At 43.8% G+C, this 27,872-nt stretch overlaps 13 protein-coding genes and 1 non-coding gene across 14 annotated transcripts, besides 1 other annotated feature; 8 read left to right on the plus strand and 6 right to left on the minus strand.

The window, feature by feature from the left end:
• Positions 1 to 247: 247 nt before the first annotated feature.
• EFB1 (LALA0S04e00452g1_1) lies at positions 248 to 1,296 on the plus strand (the record flags this gene model as incomplete). Its single annotated transcript, XM_022772558.1, has 2 exons — positions 248 to 327; positions 744 to 1,296. 2 exons carry the CDS (start codon positions 248 to 250, stop codon positions 1,294 to 1,296), a joined length of 633 nt encoding a protein of 210 aa, XP_022628011.1.
• Positions 1,297 to 1,468: 172 nt separating this feature from the next.
• On the plus strand, positions 1,469 to 5,161 carry VPS8 (LALA0S04e00474g1_1; the record flags this gene model as incomplete). Its single annotated transcript, XM_022772559.1, has 1 exon — positions 1,469 to 5,161. The coding sequence occupies one exon, from the start codon at positions 1,469 to 1,471 to the stop codon at positions 5,159 to 5,161; it is 3,693 nt and encodes a 1,230-aa protein (XP_022628012.1).
• Positions 5,162 to 5,305: 144 nt separating this feature from the next.
• Positions 5,306 to 6,346, minus strand: ERG26 (LALA0S04e00496g1_1; the record flags this gene model as incomplete). The annotated part of the gene is made up of 1 exon (XM_022772560.1): positions 5,306 to 6,346. The coding sequence occupies one exon, from the start codon at positions 6,344 to 6,346 to the stop codon at positions 5,306 to 5,308; it is 1,041 nt and encodes a 346-aa protein (XP_022628013.1).
• A 285-nt stretch (positions 6,347 to 6,631) lies between these two features.
• Positions 6,632 to 6,767: a sequence feature (centromere).
• A 195-nt stretch (positions 6,768 to 6,962) lies between these two features.
• On the minus strand, positions 6,963 to 7,815 carry EFM5 (LALA0S04e00540g1_1; the record flags this gene model as incomplete). Its single annotated transcript, XM_022772561.1, has 3 exons — positions 6,963 to 7,192; positions 7,258 to 7,727; positions 7,790 to 7,815. The coding sequence occupies 3 exons, from the start codon at positions 7,813 to 7,815 to the stop codon at positions 6,963 to 6,965; spliced, it is 726 nt and encodes a 241-aa protein (XP_022628014.1).
• A 229-nt stretch (positions 7,816 to 8,044) lies between these two features.
• On the plus strand, positions 8,045 to 11,632 carry TFC3 (LALA0S04e00562g1_1; the record flags this gene model as incomplete). Its single annotated transcript, XM_022772562.1, has 2 exons — positions 8,045 to 8,111; positions 8,175 to 11,632. The coding sequence occupies 2 exons, from the start codon at positions 8,045 to 8,047 to the stop codon at positions 11,630 to 11,632; spliced, it is 3,525 nt and encodes a 1,174-aa protein (XP_022628015.1).
• A 373-nt stretch (positions 11,633 to 12,005) lies between these two features.
• On the plus strand, positions 12,006 to 12,114 carry LALA0_S04e00584r. The gene is made up of 2 exons: positions 12,006 to 12,042; positions 12,078 to 12,114. It is a non-coding gene; the product is annotated as a tRNA-Pro (tRNA).
• A 113-nt stretch (positions 12,115 to 12,227) lies between these two features.
• NUP60 (LALA0S04e00606g1_1) lies at positions 12,228 to 13,849 on the plus strand (the record flags this gene model as incomplete). Its single annotated transcript, XM_022772563.1, has 2 exons — positions 12,228 to 12,308; positions 12,371 to 13,849. The coding sequence occupies 2 exons, from the start codon at positions 12,228 to 12,230 to the stop codon at positions 13,847 to 13,849; spliced, it is 1,560 nt and encodes a 519-aa protein (XP_022628016.1).
• Positions 13,850 to 13,984: 135 nt separating this feature from the next.
• On the minus strand, positions 13,985 to 14,644 carry ERP1 (LALA0S04e00628g1_1; the record flags this gene model as incomplete). Its single annotated transcript, XM_022772564.1, has 1 exon — positions 13,985 to 14,644. The coding sequence occupies one exon, from the start codon at positions 14,642 to 14,644 to the stop codon at positions 13,985 to 13,987; it is 660 nt and encodes a 219-aa protein (XP_022628017.1).
• Positions 14,645 to 14,797: 153 nt separating this feature from the next.
• Positions 14,798 to 16,147, plus strand: SWD1 (LALA0S04e00650g1_1; the record flags this gene model as incomplete). Its single annotated transcript, XM_022772566.1, has 1 exon — positions 14,798 to 16,147. One exon carries the CDS (start codon positions 14,798 to 14,800, stop codon positions 16,145 to 16,147), a length of 1,350 nt encoding a protein of 449 aa, XP_022628018.1.
• Positions 16,148 to 16,321: 174 nt separating this feature from the next.
• Positions 16,322 to 17,989, plus strand: CDH1 (LALA0S04e00672g1_1; the record flags this gene model as incomplete). The annotated part of the gene is made up of 1 exon (XM_022772567.1): positions 16,322 to 17,989. The coding sequence occupies one exon, from the start codon at positions 16,322 to 16,324 to the stop codon at positions 17,987 to 17,989; it is 1,668 nt and encodes a 555-aa protein (XP_022628019.1).
• A 35-nt stretch (positions 17,990 to 18,024) lies between these two features.
• On the minus strand, positions 18,025 to 19,941 carry LALA0_S04e00694g (LALA0S04e00694g1_1; the record flags this gene model as incomplete). The annotated part of the gene is made up of 1 exon (XM_022772568.1): positions 18,025 to 19,941. One exon carries the CDS (start codon positions 19,939 to 19,941, stop codon positions 18,025 to 18,027), a length of 1,917 nt encoding a protein of 638 aa, XP_022628020.1.
• A 547-nt stretch (positions 19,942 to 20,488) lies between these two features.
• On the minus strand, positions 20,489 to 22,375 carry RFA1 (LALA0S04e00716g1_1; the record flags this gene model as incomplete). Its single annotated transcript, XM_022772569.1, has 1 exon — positions 20,489 to 22,375. One exon carries the CDS (start codon positions 22,373 to 22,375, stop codon positions 20,489 to 20,491), a length of 1,887 nt encoding a protein of 628 aa, XP_022628021.1.
• Positions 22,376 to 23,296: 921 nt separating this feature from the next.
• Positions 23,297 to 24,073, plus strand: COG7 (LALA0S04e00738g1_1; the record flags this gene model as incomplete). Its single annotated transcript, XM_022772570.1, has 1 exon — positions 23,297 to 24,073. One exon carries the CDS (start codon positions 23,297 to 23,299, stop codon positions 24,071 to 24,073), a length of 777 nt encoding a protein of 258 aa, XP_022628022.1.
• Positions 24,074 to 24,170: 97 nt separating this feature from the next.
• On the minus strand, positions 24,171 to 27,857 carry PMC1 (LALA0S04e00760g1_1; the record flags this gene model as incomplete). Its single annotated transcript, XM_022772571.1, has 1 exon — positions 24,171 to 27,857. The coding sequence occupies one exon, from the start codon at positions 27,855 to 27,857 to the stop codon at positions 24,171 to 24,173; it is 3,687 nt and encodes a 1,228-aa protein (XP_022628023.1).
• Between the last annotated feature and the right edge of the window lie 15 nt (positions 27,858 to 27,872).

Here is a 27,872-nt window from a genome sequence, read left to right on the forward strand (position 1 = left end):
TAATTTCTACACCGCGAACGCAGCCACTATCTTCATCAGTAGGCTTTTACTATGTAGCCCTAACAGTCTTATAGACCCACAGCGTACACAGTGACTGAACTCATTCACCGTAAAATTTGATATTTATTTCGAAAAATTTTCGAAATTTCTATCTACTTTATTCCAAAAAAAATTTTAGTTCTTAGCTTTCCATCTTCATTACAAGATGTCGTAAATATCGTCGAACTAGATCACAACAACCATCACAATGTCTTTCACTGACTTCTCTAAAATCGAAACCTTGAAGGAACTTAACACCTTCTTGGCTGACAAGTCTTATGTCGAGGGGTATGTTATTTTAGTCAAGAATGAAATATATGTGGATTCCGATCGAGGATGAGCAATTGGTACGAGGAGGCTCGCAGATTTTTACTTGGATTGAACCTGGCTGGAAGGTTTTCAGTTAGAATGGAAGCAAAGTTTTAAGACAAGCTGAATCTCCGAAAATGATGATCATATTCTTTGGTCCGTGTTTATGACGGGAAGTAAGACCCCCGGTATGAGTGACAAAGAAGACGTATTTCATTATACAACTCTGATATTGGAAGATTCAATTGCAGCAGCAGTCTGTTGCGCTGCTTGGGCTGTGTTTTTTTTTACACTTTCTGCTGTTCTGATGATACCTAGCTGTTCTCATGCTAATCCTGCTACTTAGATTTGCCACACGTGTGAGTAACAAATTGATTTACTAACTTCCATCATAGCACTTCCGCTACTCAAGCCGATGTTGCTGCCTACAAGGCTTTCCAGGAAGCTTACCCAGACTTCTCCAGATGGTTCAACCACATCGCCTCCAAGTCTGGCTTGTTCGCCTCTCTCCCAGCCGCTTCTGCCAAGGCGCCAGCTGCCGCCGCTGCTGAGGAGGAAGATGACGATGATGTCGACTTGTTCGGCTCTGACGACGAAGTCGACGAGGAAGCCGAAAAGTTGAAGGCCAAGAGACTTGCGGAATACAACGCCAAGAAGGCCGCTAAGCCAGCCAAGCCAGCTGCCAAGTCCATTGTCACCTTGGACGTCAAGCCATGGGATGATGAGACCGACTTGGAAGAGATGGTTGCCAACGTCAAGTCTATCGAGATGGAAGGTCTAACCTGGGGTGCTCACCAATGGATTCCTATTGGTTTCGGTATCAAGAAATTGCAGATCAACTTGGTCGTTGAAGACGCCAAGGTTTCTTTGGAAGACCTGCAAGTTGCCATTGAGGAGGACGAGGACCACGTTCAATCCACCGATGTTGCTGCCATGCAAAAGTTGTAAGTAATGTCAGAATATCATCGTATGTACCGCCTCACCATCATAACATAAGCTTTTGTTCGTTATTCTATAATACGAATGTGGGTAGAAAAAAATTATCGTAATGTTAAATGATTGCGAGAACCTAACCCTTAGATCACAACTTTAGTGACTAAACTTTCTAACGTCCGGATACATGGATGGTGACATACATAATGAGGAAAGCTTTCTAGATCGACGGGCTATAGGCCTTAGAGAAACATCTCAATTCCCAGTGGGAAAAGCCCGCATTCCAAAAGACATCGGTTGTGATTATGATTTGTTGGAAGATCTTCGTCATCATGGAATTGAATGGACTTTCTGGGTGCCTCTTGAGAAGATATACCAGAACCTCACCCGATATGGTCGCCCAAGCGTGGTTTATCCAGCATTTTCGTATCTCGCCGTTGGTACAAGCAAGGGAGTAATCACTATTTTCAATCACAAGCAGTTTTTGCAAATGGCACTACTGTTGGACGCCGGGTCCTCGAAATCTAAGGTGACAATTATAAGGTCATCTGTCGATGGCACCCATATAGCAGCCAGCTTAGAATCCGGAGACGTTTTCATCTGGAACCTTAATCGAAAGACGCGCAACTCAGATAAAATAGATGGACCTCGTGAGGTGACCCCCATTTTGCATATTTCCGAGCACAAATTTAAACGGATTACCGGGTTAGGTTTCTTGGCAGAACGTCATACAGCAGTTGTGGTAAGCGATGACTCGGGCACCCTTTCATGCTACAACGGGTTTCGCAAGGGGATTTGGCAACTTTCATATTCGACCATCGGACTTAACTATTTTTTATCCACACAAAGTAGTTCTGTGGCGACATCAACATACCCAGGGCTTTCTGGTGCACCTTTTTCCGATCTACAGCCAGTTGCAGTTTTATCTAATTCGTCTCTTGCTCTAGTATCTGCAAGTAACTTCTCCCAGTGTTACCAGGCGGGGATTGAAAAAGACATTGGTATCGACCCATCGATCGTTTGGAGCGCTTGTGGAACCAAATTGTGCTACTCAGGATTACATTGGCTGGAGGTTATCAGATTTGAACGCGATGGACCCGCACAGAAGTTAAGAGCTAGTTCAAAAGTTGGTTGGCATTGTGCAGAAACCATCAAATATGCGGAGTGGCTTTCAGACTCATTTCTAGGCGTCCTCACGCATTCAAACGAATACATGTTCATCAGTATTAACAATGGCGTACAACAGTTTGAAATGATTGATTTATTGCCCATCACGCTTCTCAGCACCATATCATGCCCAGTCGTTTATTTCAATCGACAACTTTACGCTTTGACGAACTATAATCTGCAAACTGGCTTCCTTCTATCGTGGTCAGATATTATCCTCAAATTTGTCCAGAGTGGAGAATATATAAGTGCCATCAGAAGTATAAGATACTTTGTAACCGAAGAAGCGTTACCATTCAACCTTCTAAGACTACAAGATGACGTTGCGGCACGAAGAAGACAATTTGAGCAGCCTCTTAAAAACCTTTCGATCGCAAGTGTTCGCCACGTTATCCGAACACAAGACATCAACTGCGATGAAGTGCTTTTGCAGCAAGTGCTTGAGGAATCTCTTCGCGATTATTATTTGATTTTTGATGATCCAACAACTGCCCTTGATTTTGTCGAGCAGGCTCTCGATCAAACTCCGGATGAGTGTAAGAATCTCTTTTTCTCATGCTTGATTTCACTAGTAAGAAAAAGAACGATTACAAGCTTGACGCCCGTGGTCTTTAGCGAATTACTTCGATCAGAATATGTTAGAAATGAGCCGTTAGTGCTAAAGCACCTATTTTTTGACTTGGATATTTCTACGATGGATGTGGATTTGGCTATAGAGCTTTGCAAGAAATTGAAATTTAGAAGAGAGCTCATATACCTGTGGACTTTGACGTCCTCCGACTACGTGACCCCATTTATCGAGATGTTATCTCTAATTGGGGAAAGCAGACACGAAAATCATCTACTTACGGAGGACCTTGGTGATGACGAGCTTCTGGTATACGACTATTTGGGATTTGTTATGACAGGAAGGCAGTTTCCATTGCAACACTCCATCCAACCGCCAACCTTGAGCCTTGATGCTGAACTTGAATTATGCCATATTCTTTTTAGTGGCGCTTTGATCGACTGGCCGCCCAAGTCTGGTCACAAACTTTACACCTGCGAAGTACGAAAGGATGAGCCGGCTTTCCCATACATGGAGCTACTCTTGAACTTCGATCTGCGAAGGTGTTTGGGAATGCTTAATGAGATTCTCGAGGATTCTCTTTTTGATGTTAGTTTTGGCGACGTTGAAATTGGGAATGGTAAGATATCAAGGTCCGGCGTCAGTAGACAATTCGTTATGGACTTTATGATAGACAGGTTGAAACTGCCGCGGCCCTCACATGAGAAAATCCTCACTGCGATCTTTGTCGTAAGAAATCTTTCGAAGTATCCACAGTTCATCAGACTTTCGAATACCGTGATCGAGAATTTAGCAGTACTTCTTTGCACCGAGAATTCAAAGCAAGTGCTGAAAGAAAGCGAGAACGCTATAGAGGCCCTAATTGCTGGCCACTATCTCTCAGCACCTACAAAGCTCATTCCAAACCTAAAGCTCTACAAATTTGACCGCGCTTTGTTGCTAGTTTACAAGCATGCTGGGGCCTTTTCTCAGATGTTAGCTCTTCGCATTGAATCCAAACAGCTGAATGGCTCACCCGATTCTGTTTTGGATGTAATGCGTTACTGTCTCAAAAGTACGCAAAACAAGCCAGCGGAACGTAGCGCCATTTTAGGAGTCGTTGCGAAGAATATAGACACCGTTGTTTCTGTGGATGTGGCTGGCTTTATCGAATGTATGGACAAATATGATACGAGTTTCCACCTTACTGTCTTCGAAAGTGCATCCTATTCTTTGAGATGCACCTTCTTGCACCAATACTTTCTTTCTCATAATCCCACAACGCCATGGGAACTCGACATGATGAGCCAGTATACGCTGAACTTAAGTGACAGGGGGAATGAAAAGGAGTTGAGAGAGCTCTTGGCGAGAACACAGCTTTCAATGGGCGAATACCAACGACTACTGAGGAAACTCAAAGATAGCAACTCAACATACGGTGCGCTTCTAGTGGAGCGCCAAGTTAAGAACTTCGAAGGCGTAGTAGACAATGTTATTAGACTCTTAATGGACCGCCAGGGTGGCACTAACTGCAATGAACTCTTTGACTATGCCTTTGAAGCATGCCGTACCGCCGAGGGTGAGCAGGCCCGGAATTGCTGGTCCCGACTTTTAACGTTCCTGTTGCATCTAAGAAATGACCAATATCAACCGGCCATCAATCGGGTCTTTCAGGAACTAACAAAAGCGACTGCTGATGTCTCCGCAAGCGCTTTAGCGTTTTCACTAAAAGACGTCGTGACTGGTGCACTTGAGAGCCCAGACTTGATTTTAATCAGAATAGGAGAGTTGGCCCCCACCTTCTGTCAAATAATAAATGCCGCAGATATCAATCAAAATGTGATTACGATTATCAGCAACATTGTCAATCATTCCTCAGCAGAGGTGTCATCTCGTCATGAAAAACTCTTGCGAAGCGGGTGGTCTATCAAATCAAGCGATTGCGCTGTTTGTGGAGAGAAGCTTTGGGGGGTAGATGTTTCCAGCAACACGTTTCTAGCTTGGAGAGAACAGACCATATCGAGCAACATCGATGCAACTGAGAGGTTAGAACTATCGAGGCTGATCATAGTATTATTTGACTGTCAACATGGTTTCCATGAGAACTGTCTAAAAAACCTGGGACAAGGAACCCACTCTTTTAAGTGTCTTCTTTGTGATGTTTGAAAGAGAGTCTCACTCAAATCGAATTTTCCTTCAACCGGTCTGATTTACGTAAGAATTTCTACGCCTATACACATCAATGCGGGACTCCGAAGCATTTGCCTCAAAGAAACAAGTTGCGAGATATAAGTTTCCGAATCAACCAGACTAAATCGCTTCGTCCATCCAAGAAAGTGTCTTAGCAATCCCGTCCTCGATATCAACATTGGGAATATAACCCAAAAGGCTTTTTGCTTTGCTGATATTATGATAGCGGTAAGCGCATACAATTTTGACTCTGAAAGGCGTAAGGCCTGGCTCTTTACCAGTGAATTTCGAAAAGTACTCCGACAAATAGCCCACGGCAATTGCCAAAGGCCTTGGGAGGACAATGTTGTAACTGTCCACATGGCCGTCCGCCCTCCAGACAGTCCGGGCTAGGGCCCAGAAGTAAGTAGGAGCATCGTTGGTGATGAAGAAAGATTGTGCGGCCACTGTAGGACATGCCGAAGTATCCAGTAACTTTTCTGCAGCCAAAACGTGAGCATCGGCAACATTACCCACATATGTCCAATCGAAAAGGTTGTTATTGTCACCAATCTGGAATTTGGACTGCCCCATTTTCGCCACATTTCTCAAACCTGGCACCAATTGACGGTCTCCGGGTCCAAAAATGCCGGCAGGTCTTAGAGCTAGAGTAAAAAAGCTCTCGTTCGCACTGTTGGCACGCAAAACCATGGCTTCTGCCGTCGCCTTTGTTTCGTTATAACCATCCATTGGAACTTCAGGAATTGGCCATGACTCGTCAGCATTATGAATGTCTTGCCCGTTGAATATAACACCTGCAGATGACGTGTAAACAAATGCTTTGACTCCCATATGTTTCGATACGCTCAAAAGATTTTTCGTCCCTTCGACATTGACTTTATCATAGATCTCTTGACTGCATCCATGCATTGGCGATGCCGAGTGTACGACGATATCGGCATGGCTTGAACGAAGCGCCTCCGATATGTCACTTTCTGATGTTAGATCTCCGACATGGACCTTAATTTTCTTGGGATCGAACGTAAATGCCTTGGACAGCTTTTCAGGAAGTGGTCTTACATCAAAAACATGTATCTCCGGACGCGGTGACAAATTATAGAACTTTTCCACGAGATGGAGTCCTAAGAATCCGGACCCTCCAACTAAAAGTACTGACCTCATCTCTCGAATTCTGAGGTTTGCCCTGGTTTCGCGCTAGTATACTCTCTGAAAAATCCCGTAATTATATATATGTTAATATATTGTTTTCGTACTTTTGAATAAAGGTCATTAAACGACACTGTCGGAAAACCAATTTTGCATTGTAGAATTGGAAACAAAGGAAGAATAACACCAGAACTAAGCGTGAACTAGGAAACGGGCTTTAATCACGTAAGTGCCAATATAATTGTGCTTTCTAAAATTCACCTTGTAAGAGACTAGAAATACAAAAAAGTATTTGTGACAGTCACGTTACCTAATATAGGCTATAGTATTAATTTTAAACAACAAAATAAATAATTATTGTTTTAAAAAATAAATTAATGTAATGTAAAATGTTTTAGTCTTAAAAATAAAAATTTACTGTTTCCGAAATGAAAAAACTGTTTGCTGCTCAATATTCAGAGCACCAAAATTATTAAAATATTTATAATTTTCGAGTTTAATTTCTTTGGATTAGAATATGGATTTTTAAGAAATGTCTATTTTATTGGAGGAGCACTATTAACTTAGAGCGGCCCGCCAAGGCCACGCCGAGGTCTCAAATTGAACCTCAGCGTATGAAACCGTTGAAACCTCACTCAAATTGCCATCCCTTCCACTCGAAATCAGCGTAGCACCTAAATTCGTTACTTAGGCCATTGGCATGTTCCGGACGGAAGCTAGTAGTCTTGATGCCCGGGTATAACCTTGTTACGACGCCAGCCATACGTTCGCCGGTGCTTGATACAACGGCGTGCTGACGATTGCCGTGTTTGGTTCTCTGATTTACATCAGGATTCAGCAGGATCCTAGCGCTAGTAGAAACTAGAAAAGAATAGTTAGTATTTCAAATGTTGTAAAATGATCACCGTCCAGTTAAAGTAACATACATTTTGTTTGACACTCCTCGTTCAAAAAAGGTGGATCAATGAGAAGCCTATGCACTTTTCCTTCCAATTCAGAAGGAAGTGCAAGAGGTTTGTTGTAATCGTAAAAATGGAAGTGATCGGATCCTGCAAGAACTTCAAATCTTTTGTCAAACTCGAAAAGATGTATGTGCTTGGTGGGGATGCTTGAAGTAATACGTCTTTTTATTTCAGCATAAACAGATGGAGCACTTAAAATACAAATCACTGTTTCGCTGTCGGCACCATCCAATAATGCGTCGGCCAATACGCCAGCAGTTTTCTCATCGTACCAAAACTGAGATAATTGCCAATCTTCCTTGAACAAGTCCATCACTTTCTGTTCTTCGAATTTAATATCCGCATCATGGTGCAGTTTTTCAAAGTTGGCTTCTCTTTCTTGCTCTTCTTGTCTAAACTCTTGGAGAGCTTTCAGAGTGTCGCTAGATAAGCTTCTTTTTTGTGATAGAAAGTCAGTATTACTTGCCAGTCAAAATGCTAAATAGAAGGATCATACAGCTCTACGTCATCTGGTAAATCCATCATATTTTTCGGCGGAAGCCCTAGACTATTACAAGGTCTTTCCCGTCTTTTTCGTCATATGGATGAGACAGCATTATACATGGCCCAAGTTTTCCTGATATTGATGATAGGTAATATGATACGAATATTATCATTTGAGTCTTCAGCGAACAAATTCGACCAGGCACATTCAATTATCATGACCCTTTACCAAACTCACGCACAAAAGTTTGTCCATCGTCATACAACAATGCAGGTTTTAGCTCCAGACGAACTTGTTGAGCGCATATGCGAAGAGATAGCATATGCGGGGGGATGTAAGTGATATACGATCTACACAGAATAAGAAAGATTGACCTTAACTAACATTATGCATTTAGCGTTAACATCCGTTCCTTTCTGGAGATTAGTCTCAGAGCTGACTGACTCACTGGACAAGAGTTTGAAAAATTTCGTACTCCGATGTTTTGAAGGTTGTCATTATACATTCATTTCGAGAAATGAGAAGCTTTTAACCATAGCAGATATGGATAATCAAACATTAGAGAAGGAGGACCTTACATTTTCGATATCGGAAGACCATTTGTATCTGTTTCTCACCGGATACAAGAAAAAAGAATGTTCCATTGGTGGCCTTGCTTTCCAACTTCTTCTGGAGGTCGCCAAGACTAAGGAGCGTGGGATCAACACGATGGATTTGGCACGCAGCACATCGCAGGATCCCCGAAGCATCACAGGTAGAGTGAAAAAACTTGAAAACCTCGTCACAGGGATCCAAACAATCTACAAAGGCCATGTCGTAAAGCACCTAAGGTTTCATAAATTTAGCGTTCAAGGGGACAATAATGGTGATTACGCCAGTATGAAGGATAGCCTCCAAAGTATAGTCGATGTCGTCAAAAACTCCAAAAATGGCGTACGTCAGGTAATTGATCTGAAGAGGGAGCTCAAGTTCGATAAAGATAAGCGTCAGTCTAAAGCATTTATCGCGGCCATATCTTCCTTGCACGCAGCAGGCTACTTGAAGAAAGTACTTGTGGTCTCTCCATCGACTCCTTCAGTGAAGATAAGATGCGTCAAGTATTTACGAGACTACGAACCGGAAGAGAGGTCAATCAATGATTTTGAGGATGAGTCGGACATCGACGAGGCGAATGAAGTCAATGCGGCAAACGACGAGGGAGCAGTCGAAGACGAGGAAAAATTAAGCTCGATGAATGTGGACAATGCCTCACAGCTTCTTCAGAGCAGAAACTATTTTGTTGAAGAGGATACGAACATGGAGCTAAAGCGGTTTTTACTCAATAGGTTTTACCCACTACAACACCAAACATTTGGCCTCGTTGACAGAGAGGGTACAAGCGGTTTGTCTTCGATGAAATGTGTGACCTTATTGACTGGAAGCGATTATAAAAGATCCTTTGCAAAGTATAGCGAGTATTTTATCGATACCATTGGGAAAGAAAAAAAAGACACAGAGGAGTTTGGCCTCATCAAAGTCTATGACTTCGAAGGTAAGAGAAAGTTTTATAGGCTTTTCACCAAGCCGTACTTCAGACTTCTCACTTCCGAGGAGGGCGTAGACACTGGTATGGGGCTAGGACCTCTGCGATCTCAAAACAAATCTTTGAAAGAACTAAATGGAGAGAATTTCACGCCCTTAAGCAATACACTTCGCTTCATGAAAAGCGACAGAGGTGACCAATTTTTTTGGAACGGTGAGCTTAAAGCGCCCGCGAATGAGAATGCTACCCCACGAGGACGGAAGAGAAAACAGACCAAACCAGCTGAGCTCGAGCCAATTGAGGATTCTAAAAAAGCCAAGCTCGATGGAGATACAAGGTTCCCGAGCAAAGAAAGCATTGTGGAAGTAAATCATAATTCCAATGAGATTGTAAGCTCATTGACAGATGGCGCTGGTGCGGAGGCTGGTGTTACAGTTACGGACAGCTATAGCGGTGACATGAACGCAGCTGTTCTTAACATAGGTGGGTTCTACGCCAAATCTCTAAAATCGCTACATCGTCAGCGTGCAATCCTAAGGACCATCAAGAAGTTAGGAGGCGTTGCTGTTTTCAGAGACCAGTTTTTTGAAGATGTTACCAAACTTATGGACTCAAAGACTACTTTGGATAAAAAAACAATTAAGGGCGACATAGAACTCCTAAAGGCAGCTCGAAAATTAGAATTCAATGTCGAGAAACAGACCGGGCGCAAAATCATGTACTTGCCGAACACTTCTCCCAAGACGATATCGACGTTCCTCAACAATGAGAAAGATAACAAAAAGTCTTACTTTAATGATGTGATAGAGGCCACCGATATTTACTTTTTTGACAGCGACCAGCGGGATAGGTTCCATAGTGGTTCAAAATCAGCTGAGAGAATCGAAAAATTTGAAAAGAGAGGAAAACGTAGTAGACCAACTCCAACTAAGACGAAGAAGATCGGAAAGAAATTTGGGAAGCCCACAGAAGTCACCGCATCATTGCACGATTCCACTGCTGAGCGCCAATCCCTAGTGCAAAGTAACATGGCGCGGCAGACTGCTAAAGCAGAGACAAACCAGGAATGGTACAACGTGGGCACCAAAGCTGGTCTGCGTGCCCTTATCATTTCTGTTGTTCTCACGGAGGTTGTGAGGGGAGAAATAGTATGGGAGCTGATAACTGTTCTCTTTCCCAACAATTCGCTCAGCAATTTAGAAAAACAATGGACTATTCGCCGTATTAGAATGGGAGTTGCTGGTTGGAAAGCCCTAAAAATGAATTGGCGAAAGATTCTTGTCAGTGCGTTGAAAGAGGAAAGGGCAACCATGGAAGATATTGAAAATTTGAACTTACCCAAGCTTATCAGTCTTTGGGAAAGCGCTGACCAAAAGAGATCCAATAAATCGTCTATTTTGCTTAAGAATCACGATGAAAACATGAAGAAATTCACATTCGTAAAAGACCCGGCTTCGTCAGTGGGTGCTACCATTTTCGACTTATCATCCATGATTCAGCGGGAGTCAGCTCTACTGAGAAAATGCTATACATATGAACCCAATAAGAAGCGCATATCATCACATGAAGAGGAGGACATCAAAACGGTCGTAAGATCAACTTTGCTGGAAACGGACTCCACCGCTGCTGCTAATGAGTTTGAAGCATTGAAAAAGTTCGATGCTAAAGTTGTTGACCGAGTAGTTCTGGACATGGCCAAAGATAAGCAAGTCAGTTTCGGGGGGTCAACAAAACTTCAGCTGAGCGATGGTTACATTGATTCACTGAAAAAAAAGGGAGACTTTGAAATGTTGGATAGAGCTTCTAGCTATATCAAACATTTGCAATTGATGTTACAAAACCAGAAAGCTATTATTTTAAAGGAGGAACTAGGAAACCATGCTGCTCTGATTTACTTGGACCTACTTCAATCTAATCTAGTCTCCATTACGGACATCCCGGCTTCTTCACAAGACTTACCAATGCATTACACGACCCGCAAGTACGGTTTCGATGCGTTGATGCCCCCACTTATTGTTGCGTGTAAAGTTTCCTCACCAACAAGATCTGATGTAAAACCTCGTGTTCCAATGGGATCACCGTATTCACGTCTGTGGATTGATGGCCATGGTGCCTTGCGTGGCGATATATGGAAGTCACTCGTGTCTTTAGTCTTGACTGAGGTTTTTTTCAACCCGGGGGTCACCGTTGATATCCTAGCTGCCAGAAGCGCAAAGTTTTTGTCACCCTCAGACGTCGAACGGATCACAAATTGGTGCTCGGAGTCTAACCTTATTCAAGCGAGCAAACAAAATGGCCTTGTTGCTTGTCCAGGTTGGTATTCGGCATTCTAAGTGATCAAAAGGCAAGTGCTGTCGTCGAGTCTTGATGTCACATATATAAATATTCGAACTACAATGACAAATTGATGATACTCGCGTTCCTTATGTTTTTTACAGCATTTTTTATATATACGATTTGCATGCAAGCAGTCATGGTAGATAATCAAGACTTATCAAGTGGACAACCGTCTCAGCGGTATTAGTTTTTTCCTGCATTGGTATTGTACCGCTCTGCGGTAGTGTACCGGAGGCTCAAATCCTTGGACTCATCGAATCACGAACAGTGCTTATGCATGAAAAAACTCAATTACTTAATACAGGGTTTGCATCAAATGCTTAAGTCTGCTGGTATTATACAGTCTTAAAGTTCTAATTTCTTAAAGTTGGGCGTGTGGTCTAGTGGTATGATTCTCGCTTTGGGCGACAGTTGGATAAACCAACTAACAGTACTACAATTATGCGAGAGGCCCTGGGTTCAATTCCCAGCTCGCCCCATTTTTTCCAATCCTGTTGTTAACAGGAAATTAATTTTTTGGTAAAAGATGAAATAAAATGAAATGTCTCTTCCCTCATCGCTGCTGCGTTAGCTTTGCACAGTAGATGGCCAATGCAAAACAAACGACAAGATATCTTTGGAAAGGGCCCTCAGGCGCCTTATTCTAGAATCCTGAAGAAGCAAGATCGAGGTGTAAGTACTGTGATTTACTCTCTGCTAAAAAAGCCGCCATATTAACTTTAATTATACAACAGAAACGGACTTTTCTGTCGAAAGTCAAATCATTCTTTGCGAGCGGAAATCCAGATTCTGTCAACTCCTTAAAGCTGGTAAGGGTGCCAGAGTTTCAAGGGGTAAGTGCACCAGGTGGGTTTTATGACCGGCCACCTAACAATTTAATATCGACGAAAGAACGCAGCATTTCGAAAGGTCCCGAAGCTATTGAAGAAGATCCTGGGGCTGCCACTCTTGAAGAGGTAAATTCGTCAAATTCAACACTTGCTCAGTTTTTTCGGCAAAAGGGTGATGAGGCATTGAGTGAAGTCGAATACGAAGGCGTATTGTCTTTAATGAGGAAAATCAGAAGCGGTCCAACAGAAAACTTACCTTCGAGCGAAGTCACATCTGAGGTATCTTGTATTCAAGCGGAACCCTCTTCTATTTTGAAGGCCAATGCTGGCCCTCACGAAATCTCTTTGAAAACCCCTCAGTTTCACCCCAAGTACGATAACTATTCTACAACTGCAAACACATCTTTGAAAAGCATCTCTTCTACCGGCACCACTAGAAGCAGGGTTTTTGACTACGCCGGACTTCCTTCACCGTATAAAACAAGTTCGTACCGACATGGTGCTAGTCATTTATCGGCGGTTACCAAAAAGAATAAGACAAATGTTGATTCAGCTCCAGCTCCTGAAGCCCACACCCAAGAAAAGCTAAGTAATACTGCCTCAGCGCTTCTTTCGCTACTGGACTCGGGAGAGGTTAAGCCCAAGGCTTCAGGACTTGCCAATCCATACGCTAATCGTGTTTCTGAGTTTAAAAAATTCAGAAAATCTGTCGAGCCTTCAATCTCAGCTCCGGACACCCCATCTAAAAATGGCGCCAGTGCTGTACAGTCCTTAGCACTTAGTGAGATCCGCAACACTGAGGACACAGAATGTGACAAAGGTGACAAGACTTCTGCCGCCCAGCATTTTACAAAATATAAGCCTGCTAAAGCGTCAACATTGCGCACTACTGTCTCCGCCCCTAAGGTGCCACAAAACAAAGCTGGTTCGGTTCCAAAACAGAGCGACGACTCACCCTCTGTGCATCCTTACTCAGGCGCATTCAACTTTACATATTCGACTACAGCTCCCGCACTGGGCCGAGAAAGCTCGACAACATCACAGAAGGATACAAGAGAAGCTAAAAAACCATTTGGTGATGGCACAGACGAAGGCTTTCAGTCAAAGCCATCCCATGCCCAGCGTGAACAAGAATCGCCAAGCGAGCATCAAGGTTTGAAACGGGGCGACGAAGAGGCATCTTTGAATCTTACAGCTTCTCAACTCAATCACTCCCCAAACACTTCCCGGAATGACGACTCTGAATCATTATCTCACCCCCACTCGAAGGCTGAACAACCGAGACATTTCTTCGAGTTCTTTCCACCGCCAAGTTCTGGCTTGAAGCGAGAGTGGATCAATAGAGACCTGGTTAAAAGTTGGAAAAATACTTTTGCATTTTGAGACAATGATAGCCAGCTTTTACATAGACGCGCTCAAGACATACTAAATAGTTGTATTTGAAGTTGAGCTGAAAACTTCATCTTATTTCCGGAATGTGCATTGTTCAGTTGGCTGCACTTCGACGTGCTTGTATACCTACAAAATCTTTTGCTTCACGAAAAAGGTGCGTAGATGTCTCAATTGCCAAGCGCACGTTCCACCCAAGATGAAAACCTGGAAGACCGTCCACCACATCGCACGGGAGTTAGCAGATTCTGAAGCATTTCTAAACATAGCTTCACGCTCTCTGACAAGTTCCTGCTCTTTTTTTAGTTCCAGAACACGCTCATTCAAAATCTCGATCTTAGTTTGCAGAGGTTTGTAGCCATCGGTCGTTTTCACATCAAAATTGGAAGTTGAGCCAGTCTCAAACTCAATCACAACCTTTGTTTTGACCTTCGCCATCCAGCCTTGTGCTTGTGGCTGTATACAGATCTTGTGCTCGCCAGAGTCAAGCGCGTTGAACGTGAATTCACCACGGGCGCCTCCTTTGGGGTTCATGACTCTGTGGTTGTCATCAAAAACTTCCTCAACGTCCACAACAACCGAGATCTCATTCTTGGTAGGTGCCTTGTAGAGCTTTAGACTCTCATCGTAGACTTCCACGTTGTACTTGCCCTGAAGTAACGTTCCTTCCACCAGTTCTTTGTAAAAGCATTTGCGTTCGCCGCCATTGCTGTAGTAATAGAACGCACTGGTGAAAGGCGTCAGTAGCATCAAAATGCTCACTTGAAGTATTACGTCCACTAGCTTCATTGTAGGCCTGCTGTTCGATCGACTTATGTTATAGTTCCAGTCAGAACTGAAGTTTGATGTTTACCTATATTTAGCTGCTGAAATAAAATCTTTCAAAGTTCAATAAGAACGCGTCATGACATAGATCATTATATAAGAGCCCAAAAGCACCAAATGGCTAACCTACTGCTTCAAGATCCATTCACGGTTCTTAAAGAGTATCCAGATCGTCTAACTCAAACGCTTGAGACCCCACTACAGACATGTTGCCTACGGTTCTCGCATGGTGGTGACTACTTAGCAATGGGCGCCTCGAATGGGGCTGTTGTAATCTACGACATGGAAACAATCAAGCCAATTGCGATGCTGGGCAATAGAGGTGGTGGCCATGTAAGGTCGATAGAATCCATAGCGTGGTCGCAAGATGATCGATACATCTTGACTGGTTCTCGGGATTGGCACGTTAAACTATGGGACTTGCAAAACCCTGGGATGCCACATCGGTCTGTTAAGTTCAATGCACCGATTTGGACGTGCCAATGGCGTGGAGAAGGGAATTTAGGCTGTTTTGGGACTGTATATGAAGAGCCACATGCATTTGTTATTGATTTCGTACCTGCTACACCCATTGTCGAAAAAATAATAGATCCAACTGAAGTTCTAGAACAGGGTGAACATGATAGAAGTCAGGAGGAGGACTCGACAGAGTTCCAGCATCAGGATTACGGATATAGTCTGGTTGCATGTGTACACCCCATACACAAGGAACTACTAATTGTAGGTACGTCAAAAGGCTGGTTGAAGATTTATCGCATTGCTGGTCGGAAGACAAATCTGGTACATACATACCGCTTTGCTTATACGAATGCAAAGCATTTGATCATATCTCAATCAGGAGATCGCATGGCAATCAATTCTTCAGATCGGACTATCAGACAATACTTCTTAGAGATCAATTCAGATCTTACAGAGTTCAATTTTACACTAGAGCACCGGTACCAGGACGTCATTAATAGGCTCCAGTGGAATAGTATCTGCTTCAGCAGCAATTCTGCCGAATATATCGTAGCTTCAGCTCATGGATCATCAGCGCGCGATCTATATCTATGGGAAACGAGCACTGGGTCCCTGGTCAGGGTTTTAGAAGGTGCGGAAGAAGAGCTAATGGACATCGATTGGGACTTCAACCACATGTACATCACAAGCAACGGATTGGAAACTTGTAATGTGTACATTTGGTCACTTGTAATACCTCCAAAATGGAGTGCCTTAGCTCCCGATTTTGAGGAGGTCGAAGAAAGTATAGAATACAGAGAAAAGGAAGATGAATTCGATCAAGCAGGAATGCTTGAGCAGCAACAAGAGCTCGACCAGGCTGAGGAAGTCAAGATAGACCTTCGAACATGCGAAAAATTCGATGTACGAGGAAACGAAATTAACTACAATCGATTCGTCATCCCGACCGATTACGAAAGTATCCTGATGTTAAAATACTGGGACAAAGAGCGTTTAGCGGGTCATTAATGCTTTTTTACCAAGTGAAGTCGATCCTAGAAACTTTCGATTGTTTATAAGACGTGCATAGTTACCAGTTATAATGATAAATGAATAGTAATGTGATTTCCACGTCCCGTCACACAAAATATCCACTTCGACCATCAAATTAACTGATTGGCGGCAGCAGTTTAGCTCTCCGAGATGGCAAACGGACTCAAAAACCCTTTCATAAGCAATACCCCGGTGTCGTCACCAGTGAAGCAGAGGACGAAAAGTGGCAAGCGGGTGTCAAAACAAGATGGGTCGACTTCAAGTCTGTCATCGGCACAGTCATCTCCTGTCAGAAGGCCTAGGCTAAACAACGTGGGATACACAGATAGATATTTGCCCAATAGAACCGATATGGACTTGAGATCTATGATTTCTGTAGGATCCACGAGTCTCCCTGGGCTTCAGCCGTCCCTTTCGGACAATCAATTGGAATTGAGAAAAGAGCAAGAGGCCTATGAGACTTTTGATGCGGTTTTGAAGAACGAACTGTTTGGGGAAAAGCTCAGTAAAGACCTGAATGAGCCCGCGGATAGTATAGAAAAAATCCAGTATACATCTTCGACGTCTCATCCGGAGCCTACGACACCACCAAGATCGCATGCTACATCTGAAGGGAATTCGGTCGTCTCCCCAATCTTATCAAGCCCCGCAACACCGCGAAGACTTGTTTTCGATCACCACCAGAAACCCAGCACGACTTCTGCCAGAGGTGCCAGTCTTCTTACTTACTGTGAGAGGACTAATTCGCGGCCGTCTACAGCTTCATTGATCCAAAGCCAATTTTCAAGCTCGGCTTCGCCAGTACGACCTGACTCAAAGAAACTGCTACTACAGCCCACTAAGAAAATCAGACAAATCGCAAAAATTCCATACAGAGTTCTCGACGCCCCTTCATTAGCGGACGATTTTTACTATGATCTTATAGACTGGTCAAGCACGGATATACTTGCTGTGGCCTTAGGCAAGTCCATTTTTTTGACGGACAATAAAACAAACGACGTAGTCCAATTGGCAAGTACGGATGATGAGTACACCAGTTTAAGCTGGGTGGGGGCGGGCTCTCACCTGGCCGTGGGGCAGCTCAACGGTTTGGTTAAGATATTTGATGTTGAGAAAAGAAAATGCATTAGGACAATTCCAGGACATATTGATCGCGTTGCCTGTTTGTCGTGGAACAATCACATATTGAGTTCAGGGAGTCGAGACCGCAGGATTCTGCACCGCGATGTCAGAACTCCTGCCCCGTGTTTCGAAGAACTTCATTCGCATTCGCAGGAAGTTTGCGGATTGAAATGGAATGTAGAAGAGAACAAGCTCGCTTCGGGCGGCAACGATAATCTAGTTTTCGTTTACGACGGGGTTTCTCGCAATCCGACTTTGAAGCTATCTGAGCACACAGCAGCTGTCAAAGCGATGGCATGGTCTCCTCACAAGCGGGGTACTTTGGCAACGGGTGGTGGTACGGCTGACAAAAAGTTGAAAATCTGGAATGTCAGAACGGGCAGCAAGATCCACGATATGGATGCTGCTTCACAAGTCTGCAATATGGTTTGGTCGAAGAACACGAATGAAATCGTTACTTCACACGGATACTCGAAATACAATTTGACTCTATGGGATGGTAATACATTAGACCCTGTCGCGATTTTAAAAGGACATAGTTTCAGGGGCTTGCACATGACGTTGTCAGCCGATGGTACGACTATAGTTTCCGGAGCTGGTGACGAAACTTTGAGGTACTGGAAACTATTCGAAAAACCAAAACCGCAGCTTCAACCCACATCGGCTTTACTTAACGCTTTTAATCAGCTAAGGTAGATCAAGTGTATGTATTGTGTCCCCGTAGCCAGAGCTCATAATTCTGACAACCATCTCATTACATTTTCTGCATCAATAGTCTTATTGCAAAATTCCCACTGTTGCGTGTCATTTTCCGAACTTTGAATACCGCCCGTTCGAGTTTCAAATTGATATACCCGAAACAAATCGCATGCTCTCAAGGACTCAAAGCTCGCTTTACTACGACCGATATATTCTTTGTTCAGCTCCCACACCCTGTCTTTGACTGACCGTAAAAGGAGGAAACAGTCAAGATCTCGATCATCCCAAAGTGGAGCCAGTTTTGTTTCGAGCAAGCTGAAGAGCTCCTCTACTAGGACGTACTTGAAATTGACAGCATCGGTGCTTATACACTCCACAATATCCTCTGAGAGAACGACGGGATACGCAAGGTTCGAAATGCTGACACTGTATGATTCAGTAGGTTCTTGGCTGATGGCTTTCAAAAGGATGAAAAGATATTGCATTACCGTAGAACCTTTCGAGTACCATGCAAACCTGGGACAATTCCCTACACCAAGACGTCTGAGGGTGTAAAATAATAATAAGGCAGAAAGCTCGACTGTCTCTTTGCTTGTTATCGTTCCAGATTGTAAAACACGGTCTACGACTTGAAAGAAATTAGAATCTCGGTCGTGATTCTCCGTTACAGGTTGATGTCTCACCGAGTTCGAGGAGAAGAGAGCTTCAAACCTGAGAAAAGCCCTCAATAAAAACACTCTAAGAGTGCTTATAAAGTAGACTGCCTCTCCTTTTTTTAGACTCTCAATTTTGGCACAGAGCTCCTCGACCTGGTTGCTCAATTTCCCGAAACCGTTCCGAACAGTGACAAGCGCGTCGTCCACTGGCACGGTGCCCGTATCTTTGTACATCATTATCACGCGAAACATTCTATTGATAAGAAACCTTCCATTAGCGAACGCCATATGAGCTATAGCGGCACTTGCTTCATTTCCTGGCAAATCTACACAATCGAATGCTTGTGCCGTGTGCATAAATGGAAGCCCTGCAACTACGGATGAGGATCCTTCAAGGTAAAGAACAAAATGCCACAACGCCTGTAAGTGAATTTTGAGGCCGTCCGTTTCGCTAGAGAGCAGTCCTATCTGCTTGTGAACGCCCAATTTCTGAATGTGTCGAAGGAGAACCGCCGAGAGGGCGACAGCGTTAGTCATGTTTGGATCCACCACAAAGTTTACAATCAACGCGCCTTGCACCGCGGCGACTGAAGTTTCATAAGGATATGAGTCGTAAGTTAGCAGAGCCTGAAATGCTGCGTAGTATCTGTTGCAGAGAAGAAGGTCAGGAATTTGGCCTTCTGCGACGTGCACATAAGAAACAGTGAAAAGTATCGTAAACATTATGATACAATCGCGTGCAGCAACCTTTTTTCCAGATTGGCGCAATTCGTAGAAGGACTTTACCTGTTTCAGCGTCGCATCTCGATCTAGAAGAGGTATTATTGGGTTAATGCGATAAAAGTAATTGTCAACCAACAGACTCATAGACGCCTTACTCTCAGGCACCATATCCAAAATCGCATCCATTGACATCTTAGCTTCGTCAAGAGAGTTGAAGCGAGTAATGGCATTTCTTTTCATATCGGGGCGATTCGCTGAATCTTTGTCACGCAGCCCCAGAGAACTTACCTGTTGAGCCTCCAGCAAAAAGGGATAATAGGGACCTGGACGATTAGGTGCCACTGTCGGCATTTTTTTGGTTGCTGACCTAGCGAACAATGCATTGTTGTCTAAATTGAGAGCAGGTGGAGGAATAGCTGGGTGCGGCTCTTTATCAAATCCGTACATACATAGAGCTAGTTTCCCATGTCTTTTACAATTCAAACATGGCTGCTCTTTCGAACATTTCAGCTTGTGATCGTAACAATACTTGCAAGATTTGATAGATCGACGTCTCTTGATTACTTTCATATGGCTGATAGTAAGTGGAACACAACAAAATAAGCTAGCGAGTCCACATCTGTTCTTTATCAGCGAAACTAACAAACGCAGATCTCAGTATCCCAATGTGGTAATGCTCGCGGACAGTGCTGTTGAATTCAATTGGTGATGCTTCTCTACTTGTAGTATCTCATTTCAATTTTCATCAGTTAATGTTAAAAAGATCGAAGATTGATGATTAAACCTCGAAGGTGAGGATGTATGACATGAGCAAAACAATACGAATTAGACTACTATGAGACTGCTGCCATCCAAGAACCCACTGGGCCCAGCCACTGTTCCCATGCTCCCTGGCCTTGATGAATTAGGTGAAGTCCAAATTTCACTACTAAAATATCCAAAAAATTGATTACATAACTATCATTGTGAACAAGTTTGAAGGGGTCTGTCTTTCTGTGATGGCCGTTCTTCGCTCTAAAGTTGGAACTGAAGGCCAAGGAGTTGGTGTTTATCTGACGATAAGCCACCGATGCCTAGCTCCACGCAAGACCTGAATCGCAGAGCAGAGGATCATTCACTAGCTCAAAAACACTTTTCCTAGTTCTTCGGCCAGAAAATCGGCCTCAGCTTTGTAACTCAAAGAGTGGACGTTTGCAGCTGAATACCGTATGCGCGTTTGATCGTTGTAGTGATCTTCTCTAGCCCGTATCCTGAAGTCGTACTGATACATCTGTATCTTCTGAGTGGCCCTCGTGAACTCGTCGGCATCATTGTCTTTCAAATCGATCAAAGTGCTGGCATCTGTACCCATCAAAAGCTCCGCTTGCTCGTTGAACAATGTCATCCATAGTTGCCCTGTTTCATCAAGTACAGATACTGTCAGCATATACCGCCACTGTGGTTTTTCGTGGTCAGCATCGCATTTCTCGCATCTCCAGGAGCCATCAGAGTTTTGGATGACCTTTTTGTTACACCCTTCGTTTGCACAAGCAGGATAGGCAAAATTGTCAACCTTCAAAAAATTTACCGCGGCTCTAATGTTGAAGTAATCACCTTTTTCACTCATTCCAAGGTTCTCGGCTTGAGCTTTAGCAATAGTTATGCGTTCTGCAATAAACTTGGCTTTGTTGCCACCACCTGCAGCAGGTTCTTGCTTCAACGAATGGAACTGTTGACTGCGTCCAGTGGAATCAAACCACCCTTTTAGCGCATAAGCTTCAGGTATCTCTGGGTTAGGGTGCAGCGTGCTGTTGAACCCAATGGACAAGCCTTTCCCGTTGAAATCGGTGATACGCCCGCCCTTAATGGCGATAACCGAGCCCTCGGGTAAATTGAAATCAAGAGCTTGCTTCCCCCATAATCCTACATTCACTGAATAATTTGTATCATCCACGAGAATAATATCACGACGATCGAACCTTTTTCCGGCTTTCGATGTTATTTCAAAAGGTGGATTAACAGTTTGAATAATCCCCAGTACGTCGATAGTTGAACTAGCTTCCATTGTCTCCACAGCGTTCACTTTTACAAGACTGAAATTCATTTTGGGAACATCAACTTCATCGTAACATTCTTCAATTACTGTGTCGCGGTCTAGTTGCAGTTCATAAGGATGTGACAGGTTGGAAAATTGGGGCTTTGAAGGCTGAATACGCGCCTTGGAAACGTAGTACACCCTACCCTCTTGTAGAAGCTCGTAGTACTTCACAGCGTTGTCGTTGAATGCTGTTGCTCTAATTTCGCCTGAAGTATCCAGCAGATTAACGTTAAACAGTTTTCCTTCACCCTTCTGATTACTCCAAGTCTTGATGTCACCTTTGAATGACACTCTCGCTTTGATAGTCCACATATTTTGGTAAGGAGAAAGCTGTTCGATGGCAAAGATGGGCCTACTTTTCTGTGACGAAGTGGGTTGTATGGTGCCATTTTTTCCACCGCCATACTGGTTCTGCTGGGGGGCATATTGTGGGGTATTCTGATACTGTTGAGGTGGCTGTTGGGGTGGCTGTTGGGGTGGCTGAGGTATCGCAGTTGGAGCTCCTTGTTGGACAGGCTCGTCTAACGACACCACTTCTCCAGGATGAGCACTGAGATAAGTGTCGATAAGATCAGACCCCGGATTAACAAGTTCGGCACCACGCTCTAAAATCTCAATGTCATCAATGAGCACTACGTACTTCTTCTTTTCTTTCACGATAGCAGGCTCTCCACGCGTCATTTGGAATGTGTCTCCCACGTTCAATTCCATTTCGCGTGCCTTACGAACTGCTTCATTTCTCAGCAAGGCCTTCACTCTTACCACACCATCCGAAATCACAATCAGATTTTTCCTGTTAGGCTGAACAGAAGGATCATTTTTCCGTGTTCTATGGCACTGAAAGATTCCACCTGTTGGATTGTGGTATTTCTCGACATTCGTGAAAATGGAACGAATAACGCCCTCGCTTAATTGCACATTAGACATAGCCTATTATTCTCACGTCCGTTTGGATCGAGCTAAATCAGGTTTTATATGTCGTTCGTTCGTCAAGGAACTGTTGGATGGCGTTTTGGGTCAACTGCATCATGTAATATATGTATTTTTACATAAATTATTTTATTACGCGTATCAGATGAGACGCGTAAAGCCGACCCAGTTCTTGAACCACATACGTTTGACATGAAATGGTACTTGATACTATGAACATAGTATCAGTATAAAACAACATCATAGCAGTAAGCGTGGCTAGTGTGGCCAATGTAACCGCTACCACGTTCGGAAATTTAGCAGAGTCGATGCAATGTGGGATGTTGATGATTTTGGAAAATCATCCGACAAAGAGTAGATCGGATAAGAAATAATTAGTTGTGCTACTATTCGATAATTTAGGCGAGAACTCTTCATAATCATGAAGGATAGCGGTTTTTACCTTCGTCTGGTATGTTATAAACTCAAAGCCGGCTAAGTCTTCCTCTACCAGTGAGAACAATCTGCAACGGTGGAATTTTTTTTGGGATAAATTGAAGTGGAATGAAGCAATGGCAAAGGGTATGCTAAAGATAACGTAACGGAGTTTTTCTTCCGCGAACTCTCGCATCTCAATCCTCTTCCAACTGCAATCAGAGCCGTTATTGATGACCTCTTGATCATCTATAAAACCAGGGGTGAGGATGGGTAACCACGGGCAGCCTTTTTTGGCCGCGGGCGGGGCAGTTATCTAGTGGTGAAGCTACCTGTGATCGCGGGTGGACATGTCCCAAACTTAATCGTGAGAGTATTTGTCATTGTATACGCTTGTATACGTGACCGTCTGCGTTCAGTCCTTTCATTAGACCAAATCGAAGCCATCAAAAGGTTGTGTAAACCAAGCGCTGCACAACGTTACGTCAAGCTCATACGTGGCTAATGTCCAGTTCAACTTTATCCGGTAATGATGAAATTTTAAACATGTTTTTCGATGAGCAGTTCTTACCATTTGGATTCGTGGATTTACTTCTATCGCCAGACGAACAAATCAAGAACCTTCAATCTGTAGCATCATCTCTTCTATCCAGGCTAGATCTTTATACAGATCGATTGACTACACAATTGGAGTCAAAGATTCATAAGCTTAGGACGCCGACAGAACTTTTGACTTACACCAACGCTAATACAGAGATCGAACGCACTACGAAGCTTCAATATTATTTGGACACCTTGAGCAAATCTGTCAAAGACCTGAAGGAGGGCATCTCAAAAGTCGATACGGAGCTGGAAAATCTCAAGTCAAAGGGCCAGGGCAGCACAAGTACAATGCAAGAATTGCAAGATCTAAATTTGATAAAAAATAGACTGGTCGAAATTTCAAACTGTCTTGCGGACCTCCGAGCCATAGTGATCGCTTCATTTGAAGGTATCGGTGAGGACGAGATTCCCCAAACCGTGACCTTATCTGACTTTGAAGACTCTTTAAGAGTATTAGGGGATGCTCTGAGCGCAGATTTCAGGGAATGTGTAGCAGAAGAGTCACCAACAAGTCGGAACGATGAGCTTTTGAACAAAGTGCTAAATTACGAAGAGCTCAGGCAAGCTTTCCAGTGCTTAAAAAAATTCGGTTCCGCATACGACGTTTTTGTAGATCGCATCCGAGCAGAAGCCGAACAGTATCTCCAGAAGAAAGACATTGACCCATCATTTCTCTAATTAGACCCAAAATATTAATGTGCGCATAGATATTTATATTACAAGTTCGAGTTAACGAGCGCGTTTAGTCTCCAATACAAAGCTAACTAGCTATGCTTCAAGTCGACTTCTTGTCGAGGTCATCGTTTTCATTGGCAGATATGTGGGAAAAACCGCCCACAGCACCTCCTACCAAGGTAGGCACCATAGTTACGGAGGCGATGAAAGAATGATCTTCAAGCTCAGATCCCGTCGATGAATTGCTCCGCCTCCACTTTTTAAATGCATGAATCGGATTCAACCTATTCCCCTCAACACAATGACCTTTAGCCAGAGTCATCTCGTTTTTTGCTCTTTCAAAAGCTGAAGAGCTGACGAGTGTGGCATCACCATCTTGGCATAGTAAAGACTCTTCATCTTCTGACTTTCTGCCGGATTTTTTTAGGAACTTGAAACCTAGGATGTAAAGGATAGCATTCACCAATTTAACTGGGAATACTTTGAGGACCCACTCATCAGGAATTATACGGATCAGAACACCGACAGGGAGGGAGAGTAGACCGCATATCACAGCAGTGGCCCACATAGCGGGTGTTTGTCTGGCGATAGAAAAGGCAGCGCCTCCGACGAACATAATAAGAACCTGAAACCCTCCAATAAAACCAATGATTGCTAGGAAGTAATAGTTGCGGAAGAGATCCTGGAAAAAATCCAAGTTTGACGCCGTAACCCTGTCACGCACCTTTCGGATACCGTCAGCCTCGTCGAGTTTTCTGGTCACTATCAGCTTAAAAAACTGTAGCCAGACAAATGTGTTGAAGGTCATGGCATTTAGCTGCTGTAATTCGTGGCCCGTCAGGGTTTTCTTATGAGGAAAGAATATTTTCGCTCCCGCGAAATGCAAGGTGAATGTTACGGTAAGCTGCAGAGCGGCCTGACCTAAAATCATCTTCCATGTCGAGACTGCAATCAAAACAGCATCACGTCCCTTTGGTTTACGCTCGAGGATATGCTCATCTGGCTTATCGGTAGCCAACGCAAGTGCAGCTAATGTGTCCATAATCAGGTTAACCCAGAGCAATTGTACTGCAGTTAACACAGAACTCTCCTCACTTGAGGCGATAGCAGAAACAAATGTCAACACAACAGCGGTGATATTGACGGTGAGCTGGAATTGGATAAACTTTTTGATTGACGTAGAAACACATCTACCCCATTTAATAGCATTAACAATCGCAGAGAAATCATCAGTCATTAAGATAATATCAGAAGCCTCTCTCGCAACTTCAGTTCCCGTAATACCCATAGAAAATCCAACATCTGCCAACTTTAAAGCGGGAGCATCATTGGTGCCATCACCTGTGACACCCACCACGTCACCCATCTTTTTCAAAGTTTCAACTAGGACCCTTTTGTCTTCTGGTGAAGATCTGGCAAGAACCCGAAGTTTCGGCAGGATTCGTATGCGCTCCTTCGGAGAAAGCTTACGGAACTTGGGTCCTTCCATTGCGCTGTCAGGATCCTTGCTCTCCTCCGGTGATAGAATGCTGCAATTTCTCGCGATAGCAGTAGCAGTCAAAATGTTGTCGCCTGTTACCATTCTAACTGTCACGCCTGCTTTCTGGCATTGTTCAACCGACTTTTTTACGCCCTTTCGAAGCGGATCTTGAATCCCAACGATCGCATCTAAAGTAAAACCCTCATCTTCACAGGACACTGTCGTATTGAAAGTGCCTGAGGGTACATCTTGTCTTTGGTCCTGACCGAAAATGAGTTCTGGTGAGGCGATAGTAGAATCAATGTTATCTTTCAAATGCTCAGGTGGCCAACTATGACAATTAGGGAAATCTTGATGAGCAAGGGATATGGCTCTTAGGGCATCTGCTGCTAAATTTCGTATAGTTTCGCCTTTGTCCTCAAGTGCCTCAGGGGTCAGAACACCTGTATTGCCAGCAGAATCGTTTATCTTCTTACATCTTTTCAATACCAACTCTGCGGCACCTTTGATATAGAATCGATAAAGGCCGTCCTCGTTTCTGGTTACTATACCTCCCCATTTTCTCGAGCTTTCGAAAGGTATAATCTGAACTATTTTCTCGATGCCCAAGCGCTGCGGATCATCTCTCAAACCGTGCAGGTCAGTCATTCCTAAATCTTTCTTGGCAAACGAAAGTAGAGCTGTTTCGGTCTTGGAGCCAATAAATGGTTCTTTCTGTACGCTGTCAATGGTATCGATGAGATCATTCTGAGTGCTAGCCTTTTGTTTATTATTGCGACTCCAGGGAAACAAAGATCTCGCCGATTTATGGAAAGGATTTTCATGCGATTCAGCTTCTTCTGTAACTTGCTTATTCTCAAAAGCGGTGGAGTTGAGGGCGATGTTAATGAGAACATTCTTTTTCACCTTCTCGTCACAAGCCGTAGCCAAAGCGTCTTCAACATCTCTCTCCTCGGTAGAAGACTCATAAGATTCCAAAGATTCAGCACCGTCAAAAGAGGTGGTTCCTATAAATCCTCTTACCACCGTCATCCTATTTTCGGTCAAAGTACCTGTTTTATCAGAGCAGACTGCAGTGGCCGAACCCATTGTTTCGCAAGCTCTAAGAACCCTGACAAGATTACCATCCTTGGTCATTCGCGTCGTTGCAAAAGCAAGAGCTAATGTTACAGCTAGAGGTAAACCCTCAGGGACGGCCACAACTATAACCGTGACTGCGGTGATAAAGATATTCATGAACTTAGAGCCCTTTTGCGCCGGTGTTAAATCGTGATACCTTTTGCCCGAAGGCAAATAAGACAAAAATCGACCAAAAAGGATGATGAACAGTATGAGAGCTGCAACCGATCCGTAAACAGAAATACTGTTGGCGAGTCCGTCAAGTCTTTCCTGCAACGGAGTAGACTCTGGCTCTACCTTTAACGCCATTAGCGTTCTTCCATTGATCGAGTTTACTCCTACTGAAGTAACTACGGCCCGTCCCAGACCGGACAGAAGCTTCGACCCTGAAATGAGTAACGGATCTGGAACCTTTTCACCCTTGAAGCGTCCGCCAATGTCGATGCCCGCATCATTTTCTGAAAGCTCTTTATATTTATTGAACGCTAACTCCAGGGATATCTTCTTTATCGTTTCAGACTCACCAGTCAAGGCAGACTCGTCACACGCACAATTTCCGTCGACAAGAATGCAGTCAGCGGGGACAACATCACCTGTTTGCAGGGTGATTAGATCGCCAACTAACAAATCATGAATGGAAATAAGGTGCTCATCGCCCCCTCTCAGTACCACGATTTCGCGATCGCTTTTTTTCTCGTTGAGACGTGCAAACTGGCGTTCTTTTTGGTAGTCGTTTGCCGAGCCCACTAAAATGACCACCAGGACAGCAATCATGATAGCTACACCTTCGACCCAGTCAACTTTGGTGATTTTCTTACCCTCATGATCGTACTCTGCTGGTTGGCCCAAAGTTTCGTAAAGACCCAGGGCAAATGACACTACCGCTGCAACCGATAGTAAAATCATTGTTTGGTCTTGAAATGCCTCCCAGGCTAGCCTCCAGAAAGGCTTGGCCTTGCGTTGTGGAATCCTGTTGTCGCCGTACAGCTCGTATCGCGATGTTTGCGTCACGTCTTCATCTTGTATAGTTAAGCCCTTAACGGCATCCGTCTGCAAATACTTGCAAAGGTTGGCAGAATCGTGGTCAAACAAGCTGTCAAACGCCGAAAGCGATTTCGGATCATGCAGCTCAGACAACTGTTCTGGTCTGAGCCTGAAATCTCTCGAAGCACTCTCCGTTGATGCCATAGGACCGAAACCGAT

The sequence above is a fragment of the Lachancea lanzarotensis genome, scaffold LALA0S04, assembly GCF_000938715.1.
Source record: "Lachancea lanzarotensis genome assembly LALA0, scaffold LALA0S04, whole genome shotgun sequence".
NCBI lineage: Eukaryota > Fungi > Ascomycota > Saccharomycetes > Saccharomycetales > Saccharomycetaceae > Lachancea > Lachancea lanzarotensis.